The sequence below is a fragment of the Lynx canadensis genome, chromosome D3 (assembly GCF_007474595.2).
Source record: "Lynx canadensis isolate LIC74 chromosome D3, mLynCan4.pri.v2, whole genome shotgun sequence".
In the NCBI taxonomy this organism is placed as follows: domain Eukaryota; kingdom Metazoa; phylum Chordata; class Mammalia; order Carnivora; family Felidae; genus Lynx; species Lynx canadensis.
In genome coordinates this window covers 71,571,119-71,595,869 of record NC_044314.2, presented here as the reverse complement: position 1 = coordinate 71,595,869, position 24,751 = coordinate 71,571,119, and the positions used below count along the sequence as shown (strand labels likewise).

Sequence of the window (24,751 nt, the reverse complement as noted above, 5' to 3'; positions counted from 1 at the left end):
CTTCCCCTGCCATTCTATTACAAGGTTCTGATTAACAGAAGTTTGTCATTTTAGGGGTGCCTGGGTGGCTCAGTTGGTTAAGCGTCAGACTTTGGCTCAGGCCATGATCTCACGGTTTGTGAGTTCGAGCCTCGGGTCGGGCTCTGGGCTGACAGCTCAGAGCCTGGAGCCTGCTTCGGATTCTGTGTCTCCCCCTCTCTCTGCCCCCTCCCCTGCTCACACTCTGTGTGTCTCTGTCTCTCCATAATAAATAAAGGTTAAAAAATAAATAAACATTAAAATAAAATTTAGAAGTTTGTCATTTTATTGTAGATGCATTTTTTCAATATTTTCCTTTATAATCTGTTTTTACATTGTAAAAAATCTCTCCTGACCTTGAAGGAAATACGATAGCCTTTTATATTGCTTTCTAAAAATGTTTGAAGTATTACTTTTCATATTTAGATCTTTAATTCATACTGAATTGATTTTTTTGTGTATGATGCGCAGAAGAGGTCCAATTTCATTTCTTTTCCTTATGGTAAACTCATTTTCTTAGCACAATTTGCCAAACAGTGATCATACTGGCCCTCCCCACTCCCCCCAACTGCAGCGCTTCCTCTGATATAGCCACATTTTAGGTATGGAGGCCAGTTTCTGGCTTCTCTGTTGGATGCCTGCTTGTCTGTCTTTGGAGTTACATCGGACTGTCTTATTCTCTCCATCTTATTCTTCAGGGGCATCTTGACAGTTCATCATCGGTGGTTTTATGGGTGTTCACTATAAAATTCTTTCAAATTTTCTGTATATTTGAAAATGTTCAAAATAAAATACTGGGGAAAGAGTGTTGTGGCTTATCTGGCCTTTGCCCTTTTATCAAGATACAGTTTTTATTTTTAAAAAATTATTTATATTTGAGAGAGAGAGAGGGAGGAGACAGAGAATGCCAAGCAGGCTCTGTGCTGCCAGCGCAGAGCCAGACATGGGGTTGGAACTCACAAACCACGAGATCACACTGAGCCAAAATCAAGAGTAGGAAGCTCAACAGACTGAGCCACCCAGGCGCTCCAGGATACAATTTTTAAAAGGTTCAGATTTCAGACGAGGTAGTTCCCAGCAGCCACAACCTTTGGGAGAAAAGGATGAGTTTTAGGACGTGTGGACCTCTCACATTCCTTTAGGCATCAGAAATTGTTAGAGATGAGGCAGTGCTGCTCTAATATCGCGCTCATTTTACTACCCAGGAAAGTGACCTGCCTGAAGACCCAGCCTGTGGGAGCCACTGAGGAGCTGTGTCTGCCCTGCTTTGTCTAGGCAAGCACCCCGAGCCCCTTTCTCAGCCCTTTCAGGACCCTTCCCCCATCTTCTTCCCACGCCAATGTCTGGTTCTCTGTCTCCTGGAGCTTGGTCTGGAGGAGAGACAGAAACCCAGGAAGGAGGGGGTTGTGACTTGACCAAGGCCACACCGTATGACCGTGTAACCGTTAAGGCTGGCGCACAGCAAGGGCTGTCCCTTGTTCTTGCCCTTCTGGAGCCCTCATCGTGCCTCCGCCTCCCCTTGCGACCAACTTTTTCCCTCGGTCTCCCCTGCTCTGGTCTCCGCAGGTCTGACAACGGCCACAGGCGGTGACCGCTAACTCTCTTACTTCCCACCTCTGCACAGACCTCTACCCGGGCTCCGCCCCATTCCTGCCTCCGCGGTCGCCGGCGCCTGAATTCTCCGCCGCCACCAGGGGGTGCGCGCGGCTCAGTCTGAGCGCTGGAGTCGCAAAGAACCACCCCCATCCTGGCGCCCCGCCCCGCCCCGTCCGGCCCCGCCCCCGCCCCTCCCGGCGCCCCGCCCCGTCCGGCCGCGGCCTCGTTCCTTACGTTCCCCACCCCCTCGCCCCCCAGCGCCCCGGACCCCCGGCTCCCGTCTCGTCTGCTCGCAGGGTCCGGCCATGGGCCCCGCCGCTCGCCCCGTTCTGAGGTCGCCCCCGCCGCCTCCTCCGCCGCCGCCGTCGCCACTGCTACTGCTGCTGCCCCTGCTGCCGCTCTGGCTGGGCCTGGCGGGACCCGGCGCCGCGGCGGACGGCAGCGAGCCTGCGGCCAGGGCGGGGCGGGGCGGGGCCCGCGCCGTGAGGGTGGACGTGAGGCTGCCGCGGCAGGACGCTCTGATCCTGGAGGGCGTCAGGATTGGCCCCGAAGCCGACCCAGCACCCACGCTGGGCGGTCGCCTGCTGCTGGTGAGCGCAGCCGAGCCATCTGGCTCCGCACCCAGATCTGGCCTTCATCCTGGACCAAGCCCTAGCAGTGCAGCGCCCCCTCCCCAGGCTGCCCAGGCCCCAGATTCCGGCTTCCAAAACCCGAGATCCAGATGCTCTCCCCTTCAAACTCGCTTCCAAACCCTGGCCTTGAATCCTCCGTGTGTCCCCTCTTCTTCCCCCTCCTCCCTCTGCCCATGGTCCTTTGCCCCACAGATGGACATCGTGGATGCTGAGCAGGAGGTGCCGGTAGAAGGCTGGATTGCAGTGGCATACGTGGGCAAGGAGCAGGCGGCCCAGTTCCACCAGGAGAGTCAGGGCAGCGGCCCGCAGGCCTATCCTAAGGCCCTGGTTCAGCAGGTGCAGAGGGTGTAGGTGGCAAAGGGGGCTGGAGGAAGGGGTTTCAAGGCATCTGCTAGAGCCAGACTACCATGTGGGCCCCTAAGGAGCTTCCAGAGAAACCCTGGGCCTGGGTGAGGCAAGGGCCCCCAGTTTGTAGAATTGAGTCAGTGGAAGCACGGAGGTGGGAGGAGGCCAGAGAGTCAGGAAACTTCATCAGGCTCTGAGAGTATCAGATGGGGAGTTCCTGCCCAGGGTCTGGGGGCAGGCCCTTCCTGCTAGGACCAGGGAAGGCACAGAATCATTGGAGTCCCACAGAGCATCTGGGGGAATGGCAGGAGGAATAAGAGTTTCTGCCCTTGACCTCAAAGAGTGTACAGCCAGTCTGTTCAGAGGAAACACCTGGTGCAGAGCCAGCAACTAAGAACCCTGTCGTGGGTGGTGAGGCAGGTGTGTGGGCAGGGTGCCTGCTAGCTTCTGCCTTTGTCCCCTTGCAGATGCAGAGGGCGCTCTTCCTGGGAGCCTCTGCCCTGCTCCTCCTCATCTTGAACCACAACGTGGTCCGAGAGGTAAACGTGTTCAGGCAGTGGGGGTGTGCAGGCCAGGGAAGAGGGGACCAAGGCCAGCTGACCTTCTTGTCCATTAACAGCTAGACATATCGCAGCTTCTGCTCAGACCAGTGATTGTCCTCCATTATTCCTCCAATGTCACCAAGCTACTGGAGGCACTGCTGCAGTGAGTTGGGGTTTGGGTTCCAAAGGACTGGGCCTGGGAGCCTGGGTACTGAGGGGTCCCTGAATCTGCCATGGTTCAGAGGTCTCAGGACCAGGGATTTTCTTGTTGACCTTAAAGCTATAGTCTCTTAGTCTGAAAAATGGGTGAGGGGACTGAAAGAAGATACCAAGGCCTGGAGCAAAGAGACAGCTCTAGGGACAGAGGGGAATTGGCTCTAGCAAGGAGGAAGCTGGATTCCTGATTGACGGGTTCTTTCTGGGACTTGCAGGCCTCCCTGGCCTGGCTGATACAAGAACTGGAAAAACCAATAGCCAGGAAGGACCTAGAAGCCAAAGCAGAAGGGCTGTGGGAGGATACTTGGGGGTATCCTTTTTTTTCTACAAGGCTGGGGTGGATGGGTCTGGGCCTCTCCTCCCAAGAGTCCTTCCGTCTGGCCCCTCTGTGGCTTTCCCTTCCAGGAGGACCCAGGCCACAGCTGAGATCACCAGCGGAGAGTCCCTGTCAGCCAATATCGAGTGGAAGCTGACCCTGTGGACCACCTGTGGCCTCTCCAAGGATGGCTACGGAGGATGGCAGGACTTGGTGTGCCTGGGAGGCAGCCGGGCCCAGGAGCAGGTGGGTGCCTGGGGGGAGGAGACTCAGGTGGGGCCGCACACATGCCTTGTCTCAGATCCTGTGGCCTCTCCTCGCCTTGGTGACCAGGAGCACTTCTTCCACCTCCCAGGGCTGAGATGAGTGTTCATTGACATGGTGGGTGCTCCGTGCAGTGCCTGACCAGGGTCATGCACAGTGTCAACTACTATTGTCATGTTATTCTCCCGCTCAGAAGCCCTCTTTGGCTGCCCATTGCCTACAGAATAAAGCTCAGACCAGCGCTCCTAATTACTCACCTATCCTTTATTTTCTAGCTTTCTCCTTATATTCTGCATCCTGTGCCATTTACTGGCCTTCACACATACCCTGGTTTCCTGCCGCTAGGCCTTGCCCATGCCTGCTCTTTTTCTCCGTCTCCATATGTCTCTGTCTGCCTGCTTTCTTTGGAAAGTTTCCCTCACAACCTCCGCTCACTGTTCCTCTCTCCTTCTTCAAAATCACAGCAGTGCCTTGTCAACCCCTTCACAGGGTTCTTAGGACAGGCCATCCTGTATATGTGTTGGGGAATGGGTGTCTCCTGAAGGCTGGGGCTATGTCTTACTTATCTCTGGATTTCTCAATGCTGGGCATCGAGAGGGTTCAAAGGTATTCCATCCATAAGCATTTCTCGAGTCCCTACTCTTTGCAGGGCAGGCATGTCCTGGTCTCCTGGTGGGCAGCCTCCGGTAGATGTTGCTGGATGTGGACCATGCGGGGCAACTTCAAGTCAGGCAGACTTGCAATTTTAGCTGAGTGATCTCAGGCTGTGTGTTTAACTTCTCTGGTCTCATATCCCTCGCTTGTGAACCAAGGCCAGCACACAGCCACAGGGTTGTCAGGGAGTCGTGTACATAAAGCTCGCAGTGGGCATGGAGCAGATGGGCAGGTGCTGCTACCCTGAATATCTTCACTGTTAGAAGTTCCTGAATGAGTTAGCAGTCATCAGATAACTTTTGAGATCTTAGGACACTTAGGGCTCCATGAGAAGGGCTGTGGAGGGTCCAAAAGACCTGAGACACCTGGGCTCTGACCTGAAGGGCTCAAAGATGAGCAGGGCTCTCTCACACAAAAAGGCCTCTGCAGTTCAGCCCAGCTTGTGGTATTTACTGTTTGAGCAGCAGGAACTGAACCACAGTTCTGTGAAGGGAAGGAGCAGCCACTGGGACTGGTAGAATGGAAGGGCTTTCTGGAAGAAAAGGGAGCCCCACCGTATTTCCCCCTGGAGGGCAGCCCACTCAGACCTGTGGGTGGGGCAGACATTTGGTGAAGGGCTGTCAGATGAGAGTGCCTGTAGAGAGTGCCTGTAGAAAGACTGGAGATAGGGAAGGGGCAGGCTGGGCAAGGGGCCTGGAGCTGGGAATGTATGCAGTCTTCAGGTCAGTCTGGCTGGTACAGAGGGCAAAGCTGAACAGCCATGCTGCTGGCCACGGTGGACCCATACAATTGTTGGCTAGCCATGATAGCTGAGGAATCTTAAGGGTGGCTGAAGCCAGCTCTCAGCCCCAACCCCAGGGCCTAGTCACCATCCTTCCAGCTTCAAAATCCAGAGCTACAGCACCCGTGTATCAGAAAGGTCAGATGAACCACTCCCTTACTGCTCGGATGGACAGACCCTGCCCTCCCTCCTCACCTGGGGGTCCCTAAGATGGGCTGAGCCTGGGGAGGCTGGTCTCCAGCCTGCAGCAGAGCTCCAAGGCGGCCATGCCCTCCACCCACCCAGTGCTCACAGGCTGCTCCGAAGCCTGGAAGTCCAGGTTCCACCCTGGAGAGCTTACATTGCTATGGCCATGGAGTCCTGCCACGTGTCAGTCTGGCTCAGCAGGGTAGCTCCAGCCCTGGGCTCCAGCCCTGGGCCCCATCTGGGGAGGAGATAGGCCATGGCTGTCCCTCTGCTGGGTTGAGCACCGAGCTGATGGTGGGCATCGGCCCTTGGGACACAGCAAATGCATCTGAGCTCAGCCTAAGGCGCTGGGGAAAGCTTCCTGGAGCAGGTGCACAAGGGAGACAGGGACACAAAGACCACAGGGGAGAGGGTGAGGAGTGGGAAGCTGGGGCTCACTGACATCTCTTGATAATGGTCTCTTGGGTGCCACCACTGAGCAAGATTAACATCTTGTGACACTAGTGACACCGAGCCTTATCCAGAGTGGTGTTCTCTTTTGGTAGCAAATCATTTCTCGGTCTCTCTCCCCCAACATGATGATAGTTGAACTTCATTGTTGGCTGAGGAAGAACATGATGGCAGAAAGCTACTAGGAATGCGGAAAGCTTTTAAATGAATGCTTTCATTCCTCCTAACATATCCAAAGACCCTGTGAAAAGGTGAGCCTGTGTGGGTGAGCTGGCTGGAGTTTGCTTACTCTGCTGCATCATTTCCTGAGCCAGCTGTTTTGTAGTCAAAGTCCAGCTGCCACATTGCTGTGGGGGGAGTTCAGTCAAAGTCACTGTGTGCCCCAGAACTCTGAGGCCCTAAGGGGACTCTCAAAGGCTGAGGCAGGTCAGATGTGGTTCCCTCCCACCAGCGGGACCACCAAGGGCGGCGGCAAGGAAGTACACACTAAAGAGTGTGAGGAGGGCTTGGCTGGGCAGGGGGAGGCAAGTGGGAGCATTTGCTTAGCCCTGGTGGTCAGGGAGAGCTTGGGAGCAAGGGACTTCCAAAGGCATTAGCCAAGGGAAGGGGTGAGGAAGAACAGGGAACATGAGAAGAAGCAAGGAACAGAGTGGGTGGAAGATCTAGGGCCTTGTCAGAGGGCTGCTAGAGGAGTTTGGGTTTTCTCCTGAGGGTGGGGGCAGGGGGTGGGGGCATTGCAGGGAAGAGTGTCCAGCATGGGTCCTCCATGATCAGTTTGCAGGTGAGATCCTTGTGGCTGTGGGAAATGGGCTAATGAGGCTTGAGCAGGTCACCCAAGGAGTGGAGGGGTGGGACGGAGGGAAGGGATGCATGAGACTCCTAAGCGTGAAGCCACAGGGGACCATGTGAATGTTCTGCCCACACGGAAGTGGGTAAGTGATGGCGCTCAAGAAAGTAGACCGGGAGAAGTGTGGGTTAGGGATTGGGATGGGAAGGTGAGCTGGGGAGGGGCTGGGGAGTCTGTAAGGCTGCCAGAGAGAAGCTTCCAAGTATGCAAAACATACTGAGTTTGTTGCCCAAGAGAGGCCTGGGCTGGGGACACATGTGGGTCCCCTCAGCTGCTGGACGAGGAGTTGTGTAGACAGCCGGGGGCAGACCCTGGGAGCACACAGATGGGAGGAACAGAGGCTTCAGAAGAGGAAGCCAGGAGGCTGCAGGGACACAGTGCCAACGGACCTTACCTGCCTGGTCCTTTGAGTGGATTTACTGTGGGAAGAGTGTGGAGTGGCCACAGGACCCCTGACACTCTACTCCCCTCTCCAGAAGCCCCTGCAGCAGCTGTGGAACGCCATCCTGCTGGTGGCCATGCTCCTGTGCACAGGCCTTGTGGTCCAGGCTCAGCGGCAGGCGTCAAGGCAGAGCCAGCGGGAGCCCGGAGGCCAGGTGAGAGCCAGCTCCTGGGAGCCCCGGTGCCCCCAGACCTCCAACCTACCCTTTAACTGTGTCTGCCCTCCCCCAACAGGTAGATCTGTTCAAGCGCCGCGTGGTGCGGAGACTGGCATCCCTTAAGACCCGGCGCTGCCGTCTGGGTAGGGCAGCACAGGGGCCCCCAGAGCCTGGTGCTGAGACTTGCGCCGTGTGTTTGGACTACTTCTGCAACAAGCAGGTTAGTGCCCTGGGCAGAGGCCAGCCATCAGCTGACCCATGATGTCTCTCACTCCACTCCTGAGAGACCCCAGAACCATTCCGACCGGGCCCTTATGCTCCCAGCCCCCGCTATAATTAGGAAAGCAGAATGGTGGGCGGGGGATAGACCACAGGATTTTCATCATTTCCCCAGCTCAGGTGGGGGCCAGGCATCCCCACTTGGAGGCTTGACTCTGCGGCCTGAACTCTTGCCTCACCCCCTGCAGTGGCTCCGGGTGCTGCCCTGTAAGCATGAGTTTCACCGAGACTGCGTGGACCCCTGGCTGATGCTCCAGCAGACCTGCCCTCTGTGCAAATTCAATGTGCTGGGTAAGCACCAAGGGTGGAGACCCTTGGCTGGCTATATACCTGCTTCCCACCTGACCCTTCCCTCCTGTTTTTTCCTCCTCTCCTGCAGGGAACCGCTACTCAGATGATTAGCTGCCGCAGCTGGGTCTCTGCATGTGGGCAAGGGACCCTCCCGCCTGCACCCTGGCCCTAGGCCTGGGCTCGTGGAACACAACAGCAGATGGACGGGAAGCTCTGCCAGTGGGAGGAAGGATAGGGGCCTCCCCTCCTGGGGGGCAAGGCACCCCATCATATTTGTACTGGGAAGGAGGGACCACAGCCCCCAGTTAAGGATGCAGGGTCTGGACCTGCCAGTCAAGAGGGAGAAGCCACTTTGGGGCCCTTCTCTGCCATCCTGGCGTGTCTGTGTCTGCCCTTCCCACAGACAGATCCCATGACCCTGGGTGGGAACCCTGGAAAGAGGGTGTGGGGCAGCGCAGCTGTTCCCAGGGCTCTGGCGGCTCTCTGACCTGCCTGTCCAGGTATCCCTGGGGGCTGAGGCTGCAGTGGCTGGCCAGGCTTTATGCTTATTTATTGGGGTTTGGGTTGTGGGAGGAGCTGTCCAGCCTTGGGGACACCTCTTGGTCAAGGCTGTGATGGTCAACCCAGAGAGGCCTCTCCACTGATACTGCCCTCAGCCCTTGGACACTGGGAGCTATGAGTGCTACTGCCTGTCCAGCGGGGTTCCCTTCCCAGGCCTGGCTGGGATCAGAGGCCTCAAGAGCCATCAAGTCCTGTGCTTCTTGGCCGGGCTATAGGTTGCCGCCCAGGATACTTGAAGCTGCAGGATAAATGTGGTGCATCTTTTAGGGGCAGCCGGTTTTTTTAGATTTGGGGTAGGGGGGAGGTTTAATATTGAAGTAAACATGGATATATTTTAACATAAGCTATCAGATTTGTGTGGATGTTTTAAGACAGAAGAGTCACTTTGGGCTCTACTGTGTGGGAGGTGGATTCTAAAATGGGCCCCAAGATCTCCCAGCCCTCCTGAACATCCCCTGTTATAAACCTGCAACTATGAGTCTAATGGATTTAATTCCCATGATTAGGTTATGTTATATGGCACAGTTGACTTTAAGGTAGAGAAATTATCCAAGAGGGCCTAACCTAACACGAGAGCCCATTAGAAGCAGAGAGTTTTCTCTAGTTGATGGAAGAAGAAGAAGTCAAAAGTTGAAGCAGGAAGGGCATTCAATGCATGAGAAATTCTCTGTTGCTGACTTAAAGACAGAGGGGGCAAGGAAGACAGACAGCCTCTAAGAGCTAAGAGTGGCCCCTGCTGCCAGTGGCCAGCAAAGAAGTGGACCTCAGTCCTATAGCTGCAAGAATCGGAATTCCTCCAACAATCAGAATGAGCCTAGGAATGGGTTCTTTCCCAGAGCTGTCAGAAAGGAATGTAACCTGGCAGATATTTCGATGTGAGTCTTCTAAGATCCTGAATGGAGAACCCAGCCACAGGGCCTGGACTTCTGACCTACAGAACTGTGAGCAGAGGGGAGCTTAGCTGTGACAGGTCCTCCCCCTGGGGCCCATGCCTCCTACCTCAGGGATCCCACCCCAAGGGCTGGCTCTCACCTATAAGGGACAGGGCCAGGGCATCCCAGGACCGCCGGGCTCCACAGAAGCGAGAGTCGGGCAGACAGTGGCCATGCCAGTTGAGCTACACACATGGCCCCTCTCAACCCTTCTCTGTAAATTGAGGCACACTACGTGCTGGCCTCCTCACCAGGGTAAAATGTCACAGGAAGCTGAGAGTGCCTACCCTGAGAAGTCCTCAGTAAGGCCTTAGAGCTTATCCTTCACTGATGAGGTAACTTAGGGCAGGCTGGAGGCTTCGTGAGGAAAACTGGACCATGGGCCTGGTGTGGCTGGTAGCATCTATGCCCAGGTCTTAGGAGACAGGCCTTGGAAGCCAGGGCTTGCTGGGTGTCTGATTAGATGAGGCCTTGCCCTGCCTTCTAGGAATCCAACCTCCTGGATTTAGAAAACGCCTACATTTCTTGAAGGTGAACAGATCCTCGGTAAAAGGAGGGCTGCCTTTCTTGGGTCCTTAATGTCCTCATCCCAGATTCAGAGCTGGGGCAGGAGGCCCCAGGCCCAGTCTGGGGCTGGGGAAGGCTTCCCTGCCCTCTGCCTGCTTCTGTGAGCCCAGAGCCGGGACCCTGTTCTCTGACACCCTTCTGCCTCATACATCCTCACTGGGCCTACCTTGGCAGCTGCTCTCCTTCCCTGACATACCCCCTACCCTGACCTTGCTCTTCATTGGTAGGAATCACCGACTCCACATCACCCTTTTGCCCTTGCTGTGGGCCTTTCACCTGGCCCAGGTACTGGAGCTTCTTTCTGTCCTTGGTGTGCCCTCTTCTCCCATTGCCCTGTCAGGACAGAGGCAGGTAACACCCATTTACTGAGGGCCCACAGTGTGCCAGGCCTCTCCTGGCAGGTGACCTGCATGACCGGGGACTAGGTGGTCCCTGCCCAGAAAGGGGAAGGAAGGACTCTTCCCCTGGCTCAGCCAGGGCTTTGAGATCAAGGTTGCTGTGGGCAGATGGCCAAGGCTTTATTACATTGAGTGGGTTGCCAGACACCTGCCCTCTAGCCCCACCCCACAGCAGGCTACGTGGGCCGCTCCTGGGGCTGATGTGCAGGGCTGGCCTGGCGTTGGCCTGGTGACAGTCTCCTCCTCAGCCTGGCCAAGGCCCGGATGGGGTTCTGAGCACAGTTGGTCGAGTGGGTCATGTCCTCCAAGGAGGGCTTGCTGGGCCGGCTGCAGGGCTGCTGAGGTGGGGATGCCCGCAGCTGGCACGGTAGGGTCCTGCCCGCACTGGCTGTCCTGCTGCTGGGCAGGTGCTGCCTGTCCGGGGGCCTGAGGGAGGACCAGATGGCAAGATCCCCTGTGAGTAAGGGGGACCAGCCCACCTATCTGCCCCACCTCTGGCAAAGCCTTACTCACCCTGGGGATGCGTTCTGGGCCTGCGCCAGGGGCGCTGCTCCGTGGATGCCCTTGTTGTGAGGGGCCCAGAGCTGGTCCTGTGGAATCAGCTGCAAAAAAAACCAATATCAGAAAGGCTCAGGAAATTCTCTGTACTGTTCAGAGAGGGTATCATCACCATGGAGGAGAGGGAGGGCCCAAACCTGTACCCACACCCTTCCTCTGAGGGGCAGGGTTTGGGAAGCCTTCCAGGGCTACCCCACCTGCAGTAAGTGTGGGACGTTTTGCTTTCTGACAAACTCCAGGTTGCACTTGAAATAAAGGTACCAAGGACTGGAGGGGGAAATTCGGAGCTCGCAGGCACTGTAACACTCTCATGCCTGCTTGAAACCTGTGTAAGCCACGTGATGAGGCAGGCTTTCAACAGGTTCCCAGGGTGGGGTCTGAAGACCTGCCAGTTAGGTACCTCCTCCAAGTCTCCAAGGGTCGTCCCTCTCAGGTTGGGGAGCCAGGATGCCCACCTTAAGGCCGCCCTGCTGGGCTACTTCCCGGATTTTGGACAGCATGGACCGGAGCCGCCCATTCTCCTCCTGCAGGACCCGGATGCGGATGTCGTTGGCCTGCACCTGCCTCTCCATGTCGTCTGTAACATTGCCGGAGCCTATGGAGACAAGCTGTCTGGTACCTCACCCCAACCCGTGGAACAGGACCTCAGAGGGCACACATGCCAGCTGAGGTATGGCTTGGGTTGGTGGCCTGGCAAGCACAGGTGAGCTGAGCACAGTCAGTGCAGAGCCTTCCACCTCATCTTCCTTCTCCTGAGGCCTTGTCTCTGCTTCCCACCCCTACTTGCTGGGAGGTGACTGCAGCATTGTAGAATCTGACAGCTGGGTGGGACCTCCAGCTCACTGAGACTTTGTAACTAGGCAAGAGAGTAAATCTCTGCCAAAACCGCCTGTTTTCAGAGGGCCAGAGAGACAGTGAGCTGTCCAAAGTCACACAGCCAGCTCTTCTTGGGTATGAGTCACAGGAATTCAGCAAAGACGTTCTTTCTCACCACTTGGGGGATGGAGGTTTCTTCTCTGACTCTATGAACCTGAGCAAGTTGTTGCTTGCTGTGGTTCTCAGTTTCACGGCTTGTAAAAGGGCTCTTGCCCGCCTTGTGGGGCAGATGAAGGGACAGTGGAAGGGCCTGGAACACAGTGCTCAGGACCACTAAATTGTGGTGGATCTTCCTGGCAGCCTTGCAAATGGATTCACCCCCATCCATTTGGGTGAGGGCTGGAGGGGCTGGAATGAGAACCCAGGTTGCCTGGCATCCAGTCCTCTGCTAAGATGGGTAACTAGCACTCCTGTGCCATGGGCTGCATGACACTGGACAACTGGGGCTGTACCCCTGGAGCTGGCTCCGTGGTGTGGTTTGGGGAGACACCAGGATGGGGGACACGAGGAAGTTGAGCAAGGACTGGCATGTGACATGGTAAAGAACACAGGCTGCGGTGTTACAACTGTACATTGGACTCAGCTGTGTGACAGTGGGCGGTCACCTCACCTCTGGGCTTCTGTGTCCCCATCTACACAGAGTGGATGATGCACTGTGTGTCCTGGGAGCTCGGTAGGGGCCACGCTGCAGGCTGGGGAGTTGCAGACCCAGTGTCTTGCCCAGGTGAACCCTCAGCTGCCCGTCCGGGCCCTGACATGCCCTTTCCACCACCTCTGGGTCCCTACTTGGGATCTGGGCCTCGATGGGTCTGTGCAGGTCTGGGAAGGCCACCAGCAGTCGTTCCCGCTCCCTCAGCTCCACGAGCTCCCGTTCCATCCCCGATATGGTCAACTGCAGATCTGTCGTGGTCTGCTCCAGGCTTTGCTTCTCCCGCTGCAGGCTCTGCAGTAGCTCCTGGGGCAGGGAGAGCCTCGTCTTGTCCAAGGAATGGCTCCTGACTCCCCTGGGGACACCCCCTTCCCTTCCAGACAGGGGACTGGCCCACAGGCACTCAGCTGGCTGGATACCCCTCTGGTGAAAGGGAAGAGCCATCCCACACCCTTGCCTTGCCCGCTCCCACCTGCTGGGCCAGGAGCTGGCTCTGCCCCTGCTCCCTCTCGCTCCGTACATTCTGCAGCTGCTCCTCCACGTGGGCCCGCTGGGCCTCGGCCTCGTCCAGGCTGCCCCGCAACTCCTCACGTTCCTGGTCCAGGCTGTCCAGCTGCTGCAGCAGGGCTCGCTGTTTGGACTGCAGGGACTGAGCCGGGGTGGGCAGGCGGGTGAGGCCCAGCCGGCTGGTACAAAGAAGGCTATGGTATCTTTGACCCTCCAAGCCCTCTCCCTTGTGCCCTGCCTGTGTAGAGGGGAGGCTGTGCACAAGCATGCAGAAGAAGGGGCACAGGGAACACAGCTGTATACCCTAATGTATACCCCCAGGCCAGTCAGGGCCAAGCCCCTCAACCTGCAGACCGCTGCCCCTTTGTAGAGCAGTTGGCCAATTCATTATCAGTCTCGCCCCCTTCTTTACAGTCACAGTCTCCACTCGGAGAGGCATTCTGGGCAATATGCTTTTCTTCTTCTCCTTAGGTCTTCAGTGTCCCATCAGCCCATGTCACTTGGGACCCACATTTCCTGACACCCACTGAGTGCAAAGCAGGAAGAACCAAAGCTGGTCCGTTCTGAGTCCTGGCTCTACCTCTGGATAGCTGTTCAGCTTTGGCAATTTCCTTAATCTCACTGAGCCTGTTTCCTTATCCATAAAATAGGGATATGACAAGAGTATCTGCCTCCTTCTGTTGTGATGAGGAATAAGAACAAGAGGGCTCCAGAGGCTGAAGCCTACCATCTGGATCACTACACACACCTGATGCACGGTGACCATGACTGTTTGCAGGGCACTGAGAAAAGCACCTGCTTGCAGTTGACAGGATTTCCCATACTGGGCCATGCCTGATGCTGGGGACTTCCACCTGGGGTCTTGGCTTCCCAAATGAGCCTCTGAGACTAAGAACAGTCAGGACAGTCCCCAGACCTATCCCCTTCTCTAGGTGGCAGGTTACTTGCTCCCTCAGCCATACTCTTGAGGGTTCCTGCAAGGCCCCAATGCCAAGGGCACAGCTGTATTCTGGGCTTCGGCTCACCCTTGCCCTCTCTATCCTTCCTCTGACTGATGGACTAATCACCAGCCCTTGGCATCCAGTTTAAAGGCCACTTCCTCCCAGAAGCCATCCTGGACTCCCACAGGCAGATGTGCCTGTCCCTCTGTACTCCTGCAGTACTTTTCCTGCCCCTGTTAGCCATCTGGCAGCAGAACTACGGTGGCCCAACTGCTTGTCCTCACTGGGTGGGGAGCTCCTCCAGAACAAGGCCTCCTTTGGCTATATCTGTTCCTGGATCACTGTTTCCCCAGGGCCCAGGGCTCAGGGAAAGGCTCAGACTCTTGGTAAAAATCAAACAACCTGGGTGCATGCTGGGGAGTAGGTACCCTACACGGATAACCCCCCACACCCCACCAATGGAGCTCTCTCTTCCTGCAGCCCACGTTGCAGATACCCTCAGGTGCTGGGGGCCTCACCTCCTGGTGGCGGACCATGCTGTCAACTCGGGCTTTCTCCTTGTCCAGCTCTGTGCTGGCCCAGCGGATCTGCTGGCTGGCCCCATCCAGCCGCCCTGCCAGCACCTGCACCTGCTCCTCCAGCCGGTGTACCTGCCTCTCGGCCTCTGCCCTGCGCTCGGCCTCCTCTTGAAGCTGCCGGGCCTTGGTCTCTGCAGGGTTGGGTGGGCATGGGAAAGGGTAGTGCAGGGAAGCCTGGGTGCAAGTCCCTGTGCTGCCTCTGACCCGGATGGGACCTGAGGTGGGGTGCGGAGGGGTCTCATCTCTGGGTCTCAGTGTCCTCAGCCACAAAATGGGGCCCTGAACACTGCCTGAAGTGGGTTGTGAAAATAGAACGTGCTCTTTGGGCGGGAGGTGGCACCCCAACTCTGGCCATCACCCAACAGCGTGGCCAGTCAGGCCCACTCTCCTTGTGGTTCCCTTTCTCTGCCCCAGAAGCCCAGGGGACAGAGATGGAGGGTGCTCATCCTGCTGCACCACCGAGCACATGGCACGGGGTTCAGGGCCACACGATGGGACTCCTCACCCACAGCCTGCATGGACTCCTGTTGCTGCTTCAGCTCCCTCTCCAGGGTGGCCACCTTCATCCTGAGGTCACTTGTTTCTATGGCAGCCGAGAGAGAGGGGTCTTTCAGAGGCTCCCTTGGCCCCGGCCAGTGCCTTCACACCCGGTGTACCCTGCAAAGCAGTGGCAGCTGTTGCCGTGCAGAGGGGCTCCCTGAGCTTGTAGAAGCTCTAGGGAGATGCCAGGAGGCCTGGGCCCCCATTTACCCTATCTCCTGGCTGACTGCCATGCTTCTATACCTCTCTGGGCCTTAGTGTCCTCCACAGAGGCAACAGGCTGAGAAAAGGCAGCGGCTTGCCCAAATCCGTCAGGCCACACCGCATCAGTGGGTGCTGGCCCATTTCTGGTGCCATAGCTGTACCTTTGCCTGACGGTTTCCACTGAAGCCAAAGAGGCTGCTCTGCTGGCTGGAGGTACCAGGGGAGTAGCTCTGCCAGGAGCTACTTCAGCGACACCGGAGTGAGTGGATTAATTCCCTGGCTCCCTCACCCTCCTATGGGGCAGCTCTGAGGTGCGTGTTCTATACCACCAGCTCCAGTGTTCCCCGTTGGGATCAAGCTCCAGTTGCCTGCAGTGTCACCAGCTTGATGAGTTGCCTTCCCTCTGTGTCTCTTGCCCACTCTTTAGCCTGGGTTTCTTTACACCGACTACTGATACCTGCAGCCCTGTTGTGGGGGCCGCTTCTGGGAGAGCCCGCGCTAAGGCCATAGCAGAGCCTTGGGCACTAAGGGTCCGGGGTCTGGGGCACAGACCTGTGAGCAGTTGCTGCTTGTTGCGCTCCCACTCCACCAGGTGCTGCGCGGTTTCATCTGCCTGTTGCCGCCGTTCCCCCTGCTCCTGCTGCAGTGCCTGCTCCAGCTCGCCCACCTGCTTCCTCAGTCCATCCTTCTGGCCCTCAGCCTCCTCCAGCTGGGCCCTAAGGGGCCCAACAAGCTGAGTGAGGGCCCCCACATGCTTACTGAGGCGTGTCAGGTCTTTGCTCTGCTCTGCCGCCCAGTGGGCCATGGTGGCGGCCGGCAGCGGCCTGAGCCCCATGTTGTCCTGCACCAGCTGCTGGAACTGGCCTAAGGACGAGGGCAAGTTCTGGCTCTGACATAGGCTGATGACCATGTTGCCCACCTCCCGCAGGCTTCCCTGGACACTGATGCATGCATCACAGGGCACCAGGGCCGTCTCCACAGTCTGGGAGTGGACGCTCCTACTGTTCTTGACGGTCCTGGCTGGACATTGCAGGGATACTCTGGCAGGGAGGCTGTCTGGCTCCTGGCAGGTCTGGGGCGAGCCCGGCATTGGGGAGGGGGGCTTGATGAACTTGGCAGTCACAACTTCAGGGCTCCTGGCTGGCTCACCCTTGGCTGTGGGCTTGGAGGTGAGGGTCTCCCCTTGGCTTACCCTTTTCTGTGGTCAGGAAAAGAAAGGGAAAGCAGATGAGGGAGACAGGCCTGGAAGGTGACCAGTTTCCTGGGGATATTGTGACAGCCTCTCCTGATATTCAGACCCTCATTATCTGACACCAATGTGAATGAGAGAGAGAAACTTCTCCTTTCTACTGCCTCAATTTACCAAGCCAAGGCCCCTTCTCTGCTGCCCCCTGCCCTAGGCTCCGTGTAGTTACATGCATGGCATTAGGTGTCTAACAGTGAAGCTGCAGCTGCCAGTTACTGGGGTCTTGCCTAGTGGACTTGCTTGCTGTCAGGTCACCGTAGCTGCTCGAAGTTTTCCTTTCCTCCCTGTTTCCTTTCCTCCCCCCCGTTTCCTTTCCTCTCCTTCACTGGGGATTTGTGAAGATTACGAGATAAGCCATAACAAATGGGGCTAACATTAACAGTATTACCCAACAATGCCCCGAGAGGTAGGAATTGCTATTATTCCCACTGTACAGATGAACAAACTGAGGTTCAGAGTAGGTAGGGATTTTCCCCAAAGTCCCATGCATAAAGAGCAGAGCCAGGTAGCCCAGACATGACCCCTGAGGCCTGCATTGCTAACTGCATACTGTATTTGGCATTGATAGGAAGGCTCCAGAGTTGATACTATCTCCTTCAGGAAGCACGGGGCCAGCAAAGGATGTGGTACACACATGGTGTGCAAGGAAGCTGGGACTGCGGCAGGTATGAGGGTGGCCATGGTTGGGGAGTGGGGCGGAGCCAACCCACCTGTGGGGCTGCCTGCTTGTAGAGCATGCCCAGCCTCAGTAGGCTGTTCCAAAAGCACCGCGCTGTGAGCCCCACAGACATGCAGCGCCCCACGGCCTGGGCAGAGGGCACCGTTTGCTCTGAACCAAGGTTCTCCAAGTAGCTGGCACAGCTCTGAAGCAGCAGCAGGAGCCTGTGGGCAGAGACAGGAGGGTCAGCTAGGGTAGAGCCTGGTGCAGGCATGCCTACACACCATGCAACTAGCAGCCTCTGGCTCTGAGGACTTAGAGGGCCTTAAAATGTGCTCTACTGGACCAGCTTCAAACCCAATCCAAGAGCCACTTCCTCTAGGAAGCCCTCCCTGAGGGCTGCGCTTGGGGGCCTCTTCCAGGCTTCCTGGGTAACAGCACTGCTACCTGGCTGTTCCCCACTACACTGGGATGCTCTGGGAGACAGGGTCTTGCTTCAGTTGTGCTGTGAGTGCTCGGAAGGTGCTGGGTGGGTGGTTGCATTACATCACATGGCTCAGAGCCTTCACCTTACAGAGGACAGAGCGGAGACTCTGAGAGGGGAAAGGGCCTGCCCACAGCTTCAGGGCGAGCATGCAGGGCAGGCGTGCCCTGGAGTTTCCTGATTCTAGTCAGGGTCTCCTGCAGGGCAAGCTGCTCCTGTGACATGGGACACATGAAGACAGCTGGGTGTCTATGTTAACCTCAGTGTTCAAAATTAGAGTCAGGCTACTTTTAAGGAAGAGAGGCATTAGAAGGATGAGCTTGGATCTGCATGGGAACCAAGCTATTTTAAAGGAAGAGGAATTATGTTTACAGAGCATACTGGGCAGGTAAGCCACCTTGTCTTGTTCCGAGTGCAGAAGGGTCATCCTAAACCCACCGGGGCCTTGGGCAGAGAAGGCCTGGGGAGGATGCACCAAATGCCTCCAGGGCCCACTCCTTTCTGGACGAAGGTGTCTTCCTCTGTGAATGGGGACAGCTGTGTCTGCTGCAGGGCTGGGCAGCACTGGCGGGGTGGGGGGGGGGGCAGGGGGAAGAGCCTGGAAAGAAGACAGAGCATGGCCTTGACAGAGGGAGTGGAGAAGACATGTCAGCAACAGCTTCCCCAGGGGCATAGGTAGACTGGGCCTTGATGGATGAGTGGGGCTTGGCTGGACCAGGAAGGGCTGGGCAGGGGTGCTCAAGCAGAGGGCACAGTGTATGTAAAGGCACAGAGGAAGGAAGGTGTGTTCTGTGCTTATCCGTGTTTAGCCTTTCACAGGCTCCAAATAATGCTTTCATACTGGGGGTTCTTCTAAGTGGTTACCCTGGCTTCTCTGTCCCCAGGCAGGTCATCCCCAGACCGCTGGTGTCCTTGCCTGTCAGGCCCCCATGACTTCAGTACGTGTATGGATTTGGAGCACAGGGAGCCTGGGTTTCGGGCCCCAGGAAGTGGAAGCCTGATGACCATGTTACGTTTAATGATAGTGTGGAAGTGGAGGGGCTTCAGGGAAATCTGCTGGCCTCTTCCCAGCAGGGCCAGAATCTGGAAAAACATATCCCATGTCTGACCTTGTGACACAGAGAATAGCATAGCCCACAAGACACCAGGAAAAAGAGCCTGGGATGGAAACTCTGAGCAGCAGCCGTGGTGTCCCCAAGGCACAGAAACCCTGAGGAGGCAGCGACGGCAGCTGGAGAGGCAGTTGTTGTGGTGGGGTCGGGGGTGGGGGGGAGGTTGCTGGCAACCCCCTGAGGCAGGCACGATAGGAAAGTACAGCACGTGACAGAAGAGATCACTATGAGGGCCTTGAACTGACCAGCCTCCTGACAGGTACTCAGTTAAAGGTGATTATTGTCACCAACATTATCCCTGCTGAGGGGGATCCCAAGGCTGGTCTACTGGTTTAAGGGGCAGATGCCAGCATCCTGAGATCACCAGGTTTGGTGGAGGCCCTCACCTGTCGATGACCAGCTCCAGCAGAACAGCATGGGACAGCTGCGTGAACTCGGGGTCACCTGGCACATGGTCATAGTGCTCTAGCAGGGCCACCATGTCCAGGTCGCAAGCCACACGGTCAGGGAACTTCCAGGAGGGGAAGCGCACAGGCCCAGCACGAGAGAACACATCCACAATGGCGCCCTGTAAGTCGGTGAGGTCCTTGCGCAGGCTGTCCATGCAGGACTGGCTGCCCAGCAAGTGCGCCATCCTCGTGGCTCCTGCTGAGCAGAGAGGATCCCCGTTAGCCAGAGCCATGTCGCTGCTGCTGGAGGAAACTTCCTAAAACCCCGATCTGCCCTGTTCTTAGGCCGAAAGTCCAACCTAGACCCTGGGGAAAAGTCTTTCCCAGGCCTGGGTCATGGGCCCTTTGGTACCTGCTGGTGGGTAGACTTTACCAAAGTCCCTCTCATCCCCCCAACGCGATGCCCACACTGCCAATTCCATAGCTCCAGGAGTCCCTCCAAGGGCCCAGGTGTGCCAGACCCCTGCTAAAGGCTGGGCAGATACAGCTATGAACAAGTACCTATAGTCCTTCTCTCCCTGAGCAAACCACTGAACAGGCAACTGACACCTAAAAGAGAGTGGTAGTTACAGGGTGACAGGAAGGGTTGGATCATGCTGGGCCACTGTCAGCTCCTGCCTGGACAGCTGCAGCATCTTCCAGCAGGGCCGCAGGTCTGATCCCTCCAAGTGATGCACTTCAGCTCTAGAGATCTGGGCCAAACCCGACCCGAGCATGTCACACCGGCCAACACCCCCTCAGGACTCCCTTGGGAGAAAGGCCACCTCTGGCCACATCTCCCCCACCGCCATACTCTGCGTCCCAACCACCATCAGCTCCAAACAGCAGTTCAAGTGCCAGCACTCATTTCTAAACCTGGGCCCGATCTGTCTCTCTGTCTATATCATGCTTTCCCCATTTAATTCCCATCACCCCGCTAATTCCTCTCATCCTTTGGGCTTCCTGGATATCACCTCCTTCAGGAAGCCCTCCCTGACCACCCTCTAGGGCAAGACACCAGTAAAAGTGCTCAAGCAATAATAAACATTATTCTTGTGATTACTATTATTAGCAGTAGCAACAACAAAGACCATCCTTGTCTGGAGCCACTGCCTGCCTTCTATATGTCCCCTTTCCCCCTGCAGCCCATACAGAATGCTTCTTGTCCATCTCTGGAATCTGTGGACGTCTGAAGAAAGTGACAAATGGTCCCTAGTCCTTGACTCAGAAGGTGGAAAAGCATGACACTGTCCTGCCCCTCCAGTGGCTCATCGCATGCCCTGCCAGTTTCACCCTCTTCCCTCTGTTCAGAGCTGGGCAGCCCTGGTTCTTCCCCACCCTGCAGCAGGGTCTCTGGTCCTTTGTGGGTTTCTTAGCAGCAGAAAGCACTTCCTTGTACCATAGCTCTTCCCTTCCCTGCATGGGCTGCTTGGGCAGTATTTAGGTCATGGTTGGTTTCCCTGATTCCCAGCAAGTCCAGGCCTGGTACAGAAGTTTCTCTTCCTCCAACCTATTTCTATCCCAACCTCACTCATCTCAGAAAATGGCACCCCCACTATGTGCAACTGGACACTTCCTTGTACTCCCTTCCTTTACCCTCACATCCAAGCGCCTAGTGCTGCCAATCCTGTGTCCAGACCACACTGAGAACCCACCACCGTGTTCGTTAGTGCTGCTCCACACCCCATCTTCTCCCTAGACCACTGCCACCGCCTCCCTTAGGAGTCACCCTCGTCCCTCTGCCCAGCACCACCTCGTCCATTCATTCTGTATGTGGCCAGAGTGATCATTTAAAAGGCAACTCACCCCCCAGCCTAGAACTCTTGAATGGCTTTCTACAGCATAAACACTGGAACACTTCCTTGGGCTCTGCCCCTGTGTGGTCTGTTCCCACTTCAGCATTTTACCATCCAGAATGTGCCCTCACCTTCCGACACTTTCTCTAGATAAGACACCTTCCTTCAGGTCCCGAGGCCAGGTGAGTTCACCTGTTACACATTCTCAGAGCACTCTGTTCTTTTCCCTCCCAGCATACGCCACACTGGCACTGAATTATTATTTGAATAATTATTTGTAGTTAGCAGTCTGTTTCTCTACAAGTGCATGGACTGTCTTTTAAGTTCACTGTGGTATGACCTGGCCACCTGGGCTGAGAGACCTGAGGGACTGCTTGTGCCCACAGCTCCTGGGATGCTCAAAGGCACCCAGAGGTGATTCCTGAGGGCTGAGCTGGCCTCTCTGGCTTCCCAGAGGACTTGGGCCCTGTCCTCAGCTCTACACAGGTGCCTGCCGGTGAAGCTGAATGCCCGAGTATGTCTGGCTGTCAGACTAGCCTGTGGGCTCTGGGGTTCAGGGTCAGAGGCTCATCCAGGTCCCTGGCTTCCTATATCCAGTGCAGGGCTGGCCCCAAGTAGCTCTTCAGTGTCTGGGAATGGATGAAGGCAAGAGTGAGTGAGTGGGCACTCAGGGAGACTTCCTGGGGTGGGGTGGGGGCAGGGAGGAGCCTGTCCCAGAAGAAGAAGAGGGTGTCCCAGGCTAGAGGAATGGAGTGAGAGAAAGCACATGTGGGGCCACCTACCTTGAGCCTGAGCACAGAGGTTGTACTTTAATGGTGTTAGGCCCTGACCACAAGGACCTAGTGTGTGTTACTTCCTGAATCTGCCTCCTTTACACAGGTGAGGAACCTGAGGCTCTGGAAAGTTAGGGGATTAACCAGGGGTCACTCAGGGAGCTAGGATTCTTGAGTCCAACATTTCTGCTCTGTCTTCAGGCCATGCTGCTTCTAGAGCAGCACTGTCCAAAAGAATTGTAATGCTAGCCTTATATGGGATTTTAAATTTTCTACTAGCCATAAAAAAGTAAAAAGAAACAGGTAAGTTAATTTTAACTCTATATTTTATTTAACCTAATAAACCCCCAATACTCTCACTCCAACATGAAATCAAAATAACATTATTAAGGAGATTATTTTACAGTCTTTTCCACATTCGGTCTCAAAATCCAGTGTCTATGTGACACAGCACATTTCAATTTGGACCAGCCACCATCTTCAAATGCACCACCACATGGACTGGTGGCTACTGTACTGGACAGTGCAGATATAGAGGGTCACATCCTGTGTGTTCACGAAGCAAATGGTGACTGAGCACCTATGAATGCTGGGCACTGTGTCAAGAATACAGACAGAGAAGGACACACAGAGCCCTGTCCCCAGGGACCACCTCTGAGGACCCCTACGGGGGGCAGGTCTTTGGTGTGTCAGTTCTGTCAGTTCCACCCACGGGGCAATGAGTATCCACCCTCCAACACTCATAAACACACACTGGCTCACATCCCGCAAACTCATGTTGCCGCGGTGACCGCCTCTCGTGAGATATTGCCACCTGTGAGATTTTATTTATATCCCCAAGGAATGAGGCAGAAACAAACAGAAAAAACAGACTGAAAGATTCTGGGTTTCCTTCCTGGAATGGGAGGGAGGAAATAAATAAGGCAAGCAATCCCATCCTGGCAGGAGGCATATGCAGGTGGCAAAGCACCTGGAACTCAGGAGCTTGCTTGTGAAGACATCAAGAAACACTGACCTGTTCACCCTCAAATAACTATAGCTGCCATCTGGGACCATTTGAGATACCAACTCCTGAACTCTGGTTCTGTTAAGTAGAACAAATGCCAAAGCATCAGTAATATGTGAAAGGAAAACAACACTGAAAAATATCCAAGGTTACCACCCGTCGTTTTCTTCTGAACACTAGAGATTTGCAGTTATAAACGTGTTTTGAGAACCACTTAGTTTTGTGTCAAGTGAAGAAGCATTTGACATGGGCTTTCTCTGTAATTCCTGGGTCTTGAGTGGAACCCTCAGCCTGAAGCTGCCAGCCCTGTACTGACTGAGATCATATAGGTGATGGCACTAATTGTGCTAACATTGCCCTGAGGAAGGAGCAGCAGCTAACCCTGCCTCTGAGTTCCCTCATGCTTAAGGTGGACTTTTGACTTGCAGAGAAGGGAAGGGGCCTTTCTTCCACTCCCATTCAACATGAAAGCTCTTTCCTTCTCTGAGCCATAGGACCCTACCCCTCTGGTAAAGATTATGCCCACCTCTGGGGTGCCTGGGTGGCCCAGTCTGTTAAGCGTCCGACTTCGGCTCAGGTCATCATTTCAGGTCATCATCTCGAGGTTCTTGGGTTTGAGCCCTGCGTCAGGCTCTGTGCTAACAGCTCAGAGTCTAGAGCCTGCATAGGATTCTGAGTCTCCCTATCTTTCTGCCCCTCCCCAGCTCGCATTCTGTCTCTGTCTCTCAAAAATAAATAAACGTTTAAAAAAAAAAAAAAAGATCTTGCCTACCTCCTGGTCAGTGCCCCTGCTGAGATTCAAGGTCATCAAACACTTTGGAAATTCTAAAACGAGTTGTCAGCCTCTGACTCAGGATTGCTAATTGCCTGGATCCCTGGGGATAATAAAGGACCTGAATGAAGACAAAGGAATAAGTAGCTGCACTAGTAAAGGAACAAGAATGGGTTTGGATTTCCACTCCACCAACTCAAAACTTCACTGTTCTCATCTGTAAATAAGTTGCTATAAGAAATAAGTGATGTAAAGCATGTAGTGTTTGGCACAGGGTCAATAAATCCTAGCTATCATCGTTCTACATTAATAATAACAACAATGACATAAACCAGCTATGGAGTGTGTGCGTGTGAGAAAGAGGGTTGGGGTAAGACACTTGGGAGGGCATCTCTTCCTACCCGGGCTCCATTTCACAGGTGAAGAAACTGTTAAACTATCCAGACAGGGTAAAAGCCGGCCCGGATTAAGGAGCTGGGAGGGAGGGGTGACTGGACAAAGAAGACAGTATCTCAGGAGAGGAAGTGGAATGGGCGGGATTCGAGGTGAGCCTCGGGGAAGCTGGGGTCAGCAGGAACGCACCTGAAAAGGTATTGATTTGAGATGGTCTGTGGGGCTTGAGGGCGGGACTATGGGAGGTAGAGGGTGGAACCTAAGAAAGGCAGTCCCACGGGAAAAGGGACCAGTGGGAATTAGGGCTTGAGACTTGGGAAGGGGGTATAGAGGAGGTGGACCTGAAGCAAAAGAGGAGTTTAAGGGAGAAGGAAGGCGGGGTTTTCAGAAGGCAGCCTCGAGGGGAAGGGGCTCTCCAAAGGGACAGGCCAATGTGAGGGAGCGAGGAACCCACCTTAGGACTAAAGGAGAGGGGGGCCAAGGTCGTGAGGTGCGGGCGGAGAGTGTCCGGAGGGTGATATAGGACGTCTCCCCAGTCTCCTGCGTTGCAGCCTCAGCCCAGTGTCTGGTCGGCTCATGAACTGTCCCCTGCGCGCCTGCTGCTCCTGTGATCGCCAACAAATCCTAGCCTGGTGCCCCGACCGCTGCCATGGCAACGGCGTCTCGCGCCGGCAGCCCTAGGAAAGGGGCAGGAAGTTGCATCACGAAGAAGGGGCGGTCCCGGAAGTGCGTCAGCCTCTCCTCCCCGGCGACGAT

General features: G+C 55.6%; 2 protein-coding genes across 8 annotated transcripts; one reads left to right on the top strand and one right to left on the bottom strand.

Annotated features, from left to right (window-relative positions):
- The first annotated feature begins 1,836 nt into the window (after positions 1–1,836).
- RNF215 (ring finger protein 215) lies at positions 1,837–13,730 on the top strand. Of its 3 annotated transcripts, none has more exons than XM_030336691.1 (10): positions 1,837–2,204; positions 2,439–2,582; positions 3,059–3,130; positions 3,211–3,296; positions 3,755–3,911; positions 7,324–7,443; positions 7,523–7,666; positions 7,914–8,016; positions 8,105–11,702; positions 13,536–13,730. In XM_030336691.1, the coding sequence occupies exons 1-9, from the start codon at positions 1,920–1,922 to the stop codon at positions 8,125–8,127; spliced, it is 1,134 nt and encodes a 377-aa protein (XP_030192551.1). In that variant the 5' UTR covers positions 1,837–1,919; the 3' UTR covers positions 8,128–11,702; positions 13,536–13,730. The 3 variants fall into 3 exon arrangements, with proteins under 3 accessions (XP_030192551.1, XP_030192550.1, XP_030192552.1); XM_030336690.1 differs by having other exon boundaries at positions 8,105–11,735; XM_030336692.1 differs by lacking the exon at positions 3,059–3,130 and having other exon boundaries at positions 8,105–11,735.
- CCDC157 (coiled-coil domain containing 157) lies at positions 10,574–24,751 on the bottom strand. 5 transcript variants are annotated; one of them, XM_030336680.1, is made up of 12 exons: positions 24,450–24,751; positions 23,603–23,723; positions 19,214–19,475; positions 17,284–17,455; positions 15,880–16,525; positions 15,089–15,166; positions 14,524–14,714; positions 13,030–13,206; positions 12,695–12,863; positions 11,488–11,627; positions 10,988–11,076; positions 10,574–10,900 (listed from the first exon to the last, which is right to left on the bottom strand). In XM_030336680.1, exons 3-12 carry the CDS (start codon positions 19,459–19,461, stop codon positions 10,651–10,653), a joined length of 2,160 nt encoding a protein of 719 aa, XP_030192540.1. In that variant the 5' UTR covers positions 19,462–19,475; positions 23,603–23,723; positions 24,450–24,751; the 3' UTR covers positions 10,574–10,650. The 5 variants fall into 5 exon arrangements, with proteins under 5 accessions (XP_030192540.1, XP_030192542.1, XP_030192541.1 ...); XM_030336682.1 differs by having other exon boundaries at positions 19,214–19,472; XM_030336681.1 differs by having other exon boundaries at positions 23,603–23,705.

Excerpts from the sequence above, each read along its gene's own strand:
- RNF215 (XM_030336691.1), top strand. The coding sequence starts at position 1,920 with ATGGGCCCCGCCGCTCGCCCCGTTCTGAGGTCGCCCCCGCCGCCTCCT. Across the intron at positions 7,444-7,522 it reads AGCGGGAGCCCGGAGGCCAG|GTAGATCTGTTCAAGCGCCG; the intron begins GTGAGAGCCAGC and ends CTCCCCCAACAG. Across the intron at positions 7,667-7,913 it reads ACTACTTCTGCAACAAGCAG|TGGCTCCGGGTGCTGCCCTG; the intron begins GTTAGTGCCCTG and ends CACCCCCTGCAG.
- CCDC157 (XM_030336680.1), bottom strand. The coding sequence starts at position 19,461 with ATGGCGCACTTGCTGGGCAGCCAGTCCTGCATGGACAGCCTGCGCAAG. Across the intron at positions 16,526-17,283 it reads ACAAGCAGGCAGCCCCACAG|AAAAGGGTAAGCCAAGGGGA; the intron begins GTGGGTTGGCTC and ends TCCTGACCACAG. Across the intron at positions 10,901-10,987 it reads GCCCAGAACGCATCCCCAGG|GCCCCCGGACAGGCAGCACC; the intron begins GTGAGTAAGGCT and ends GTCCTCCCTCAG.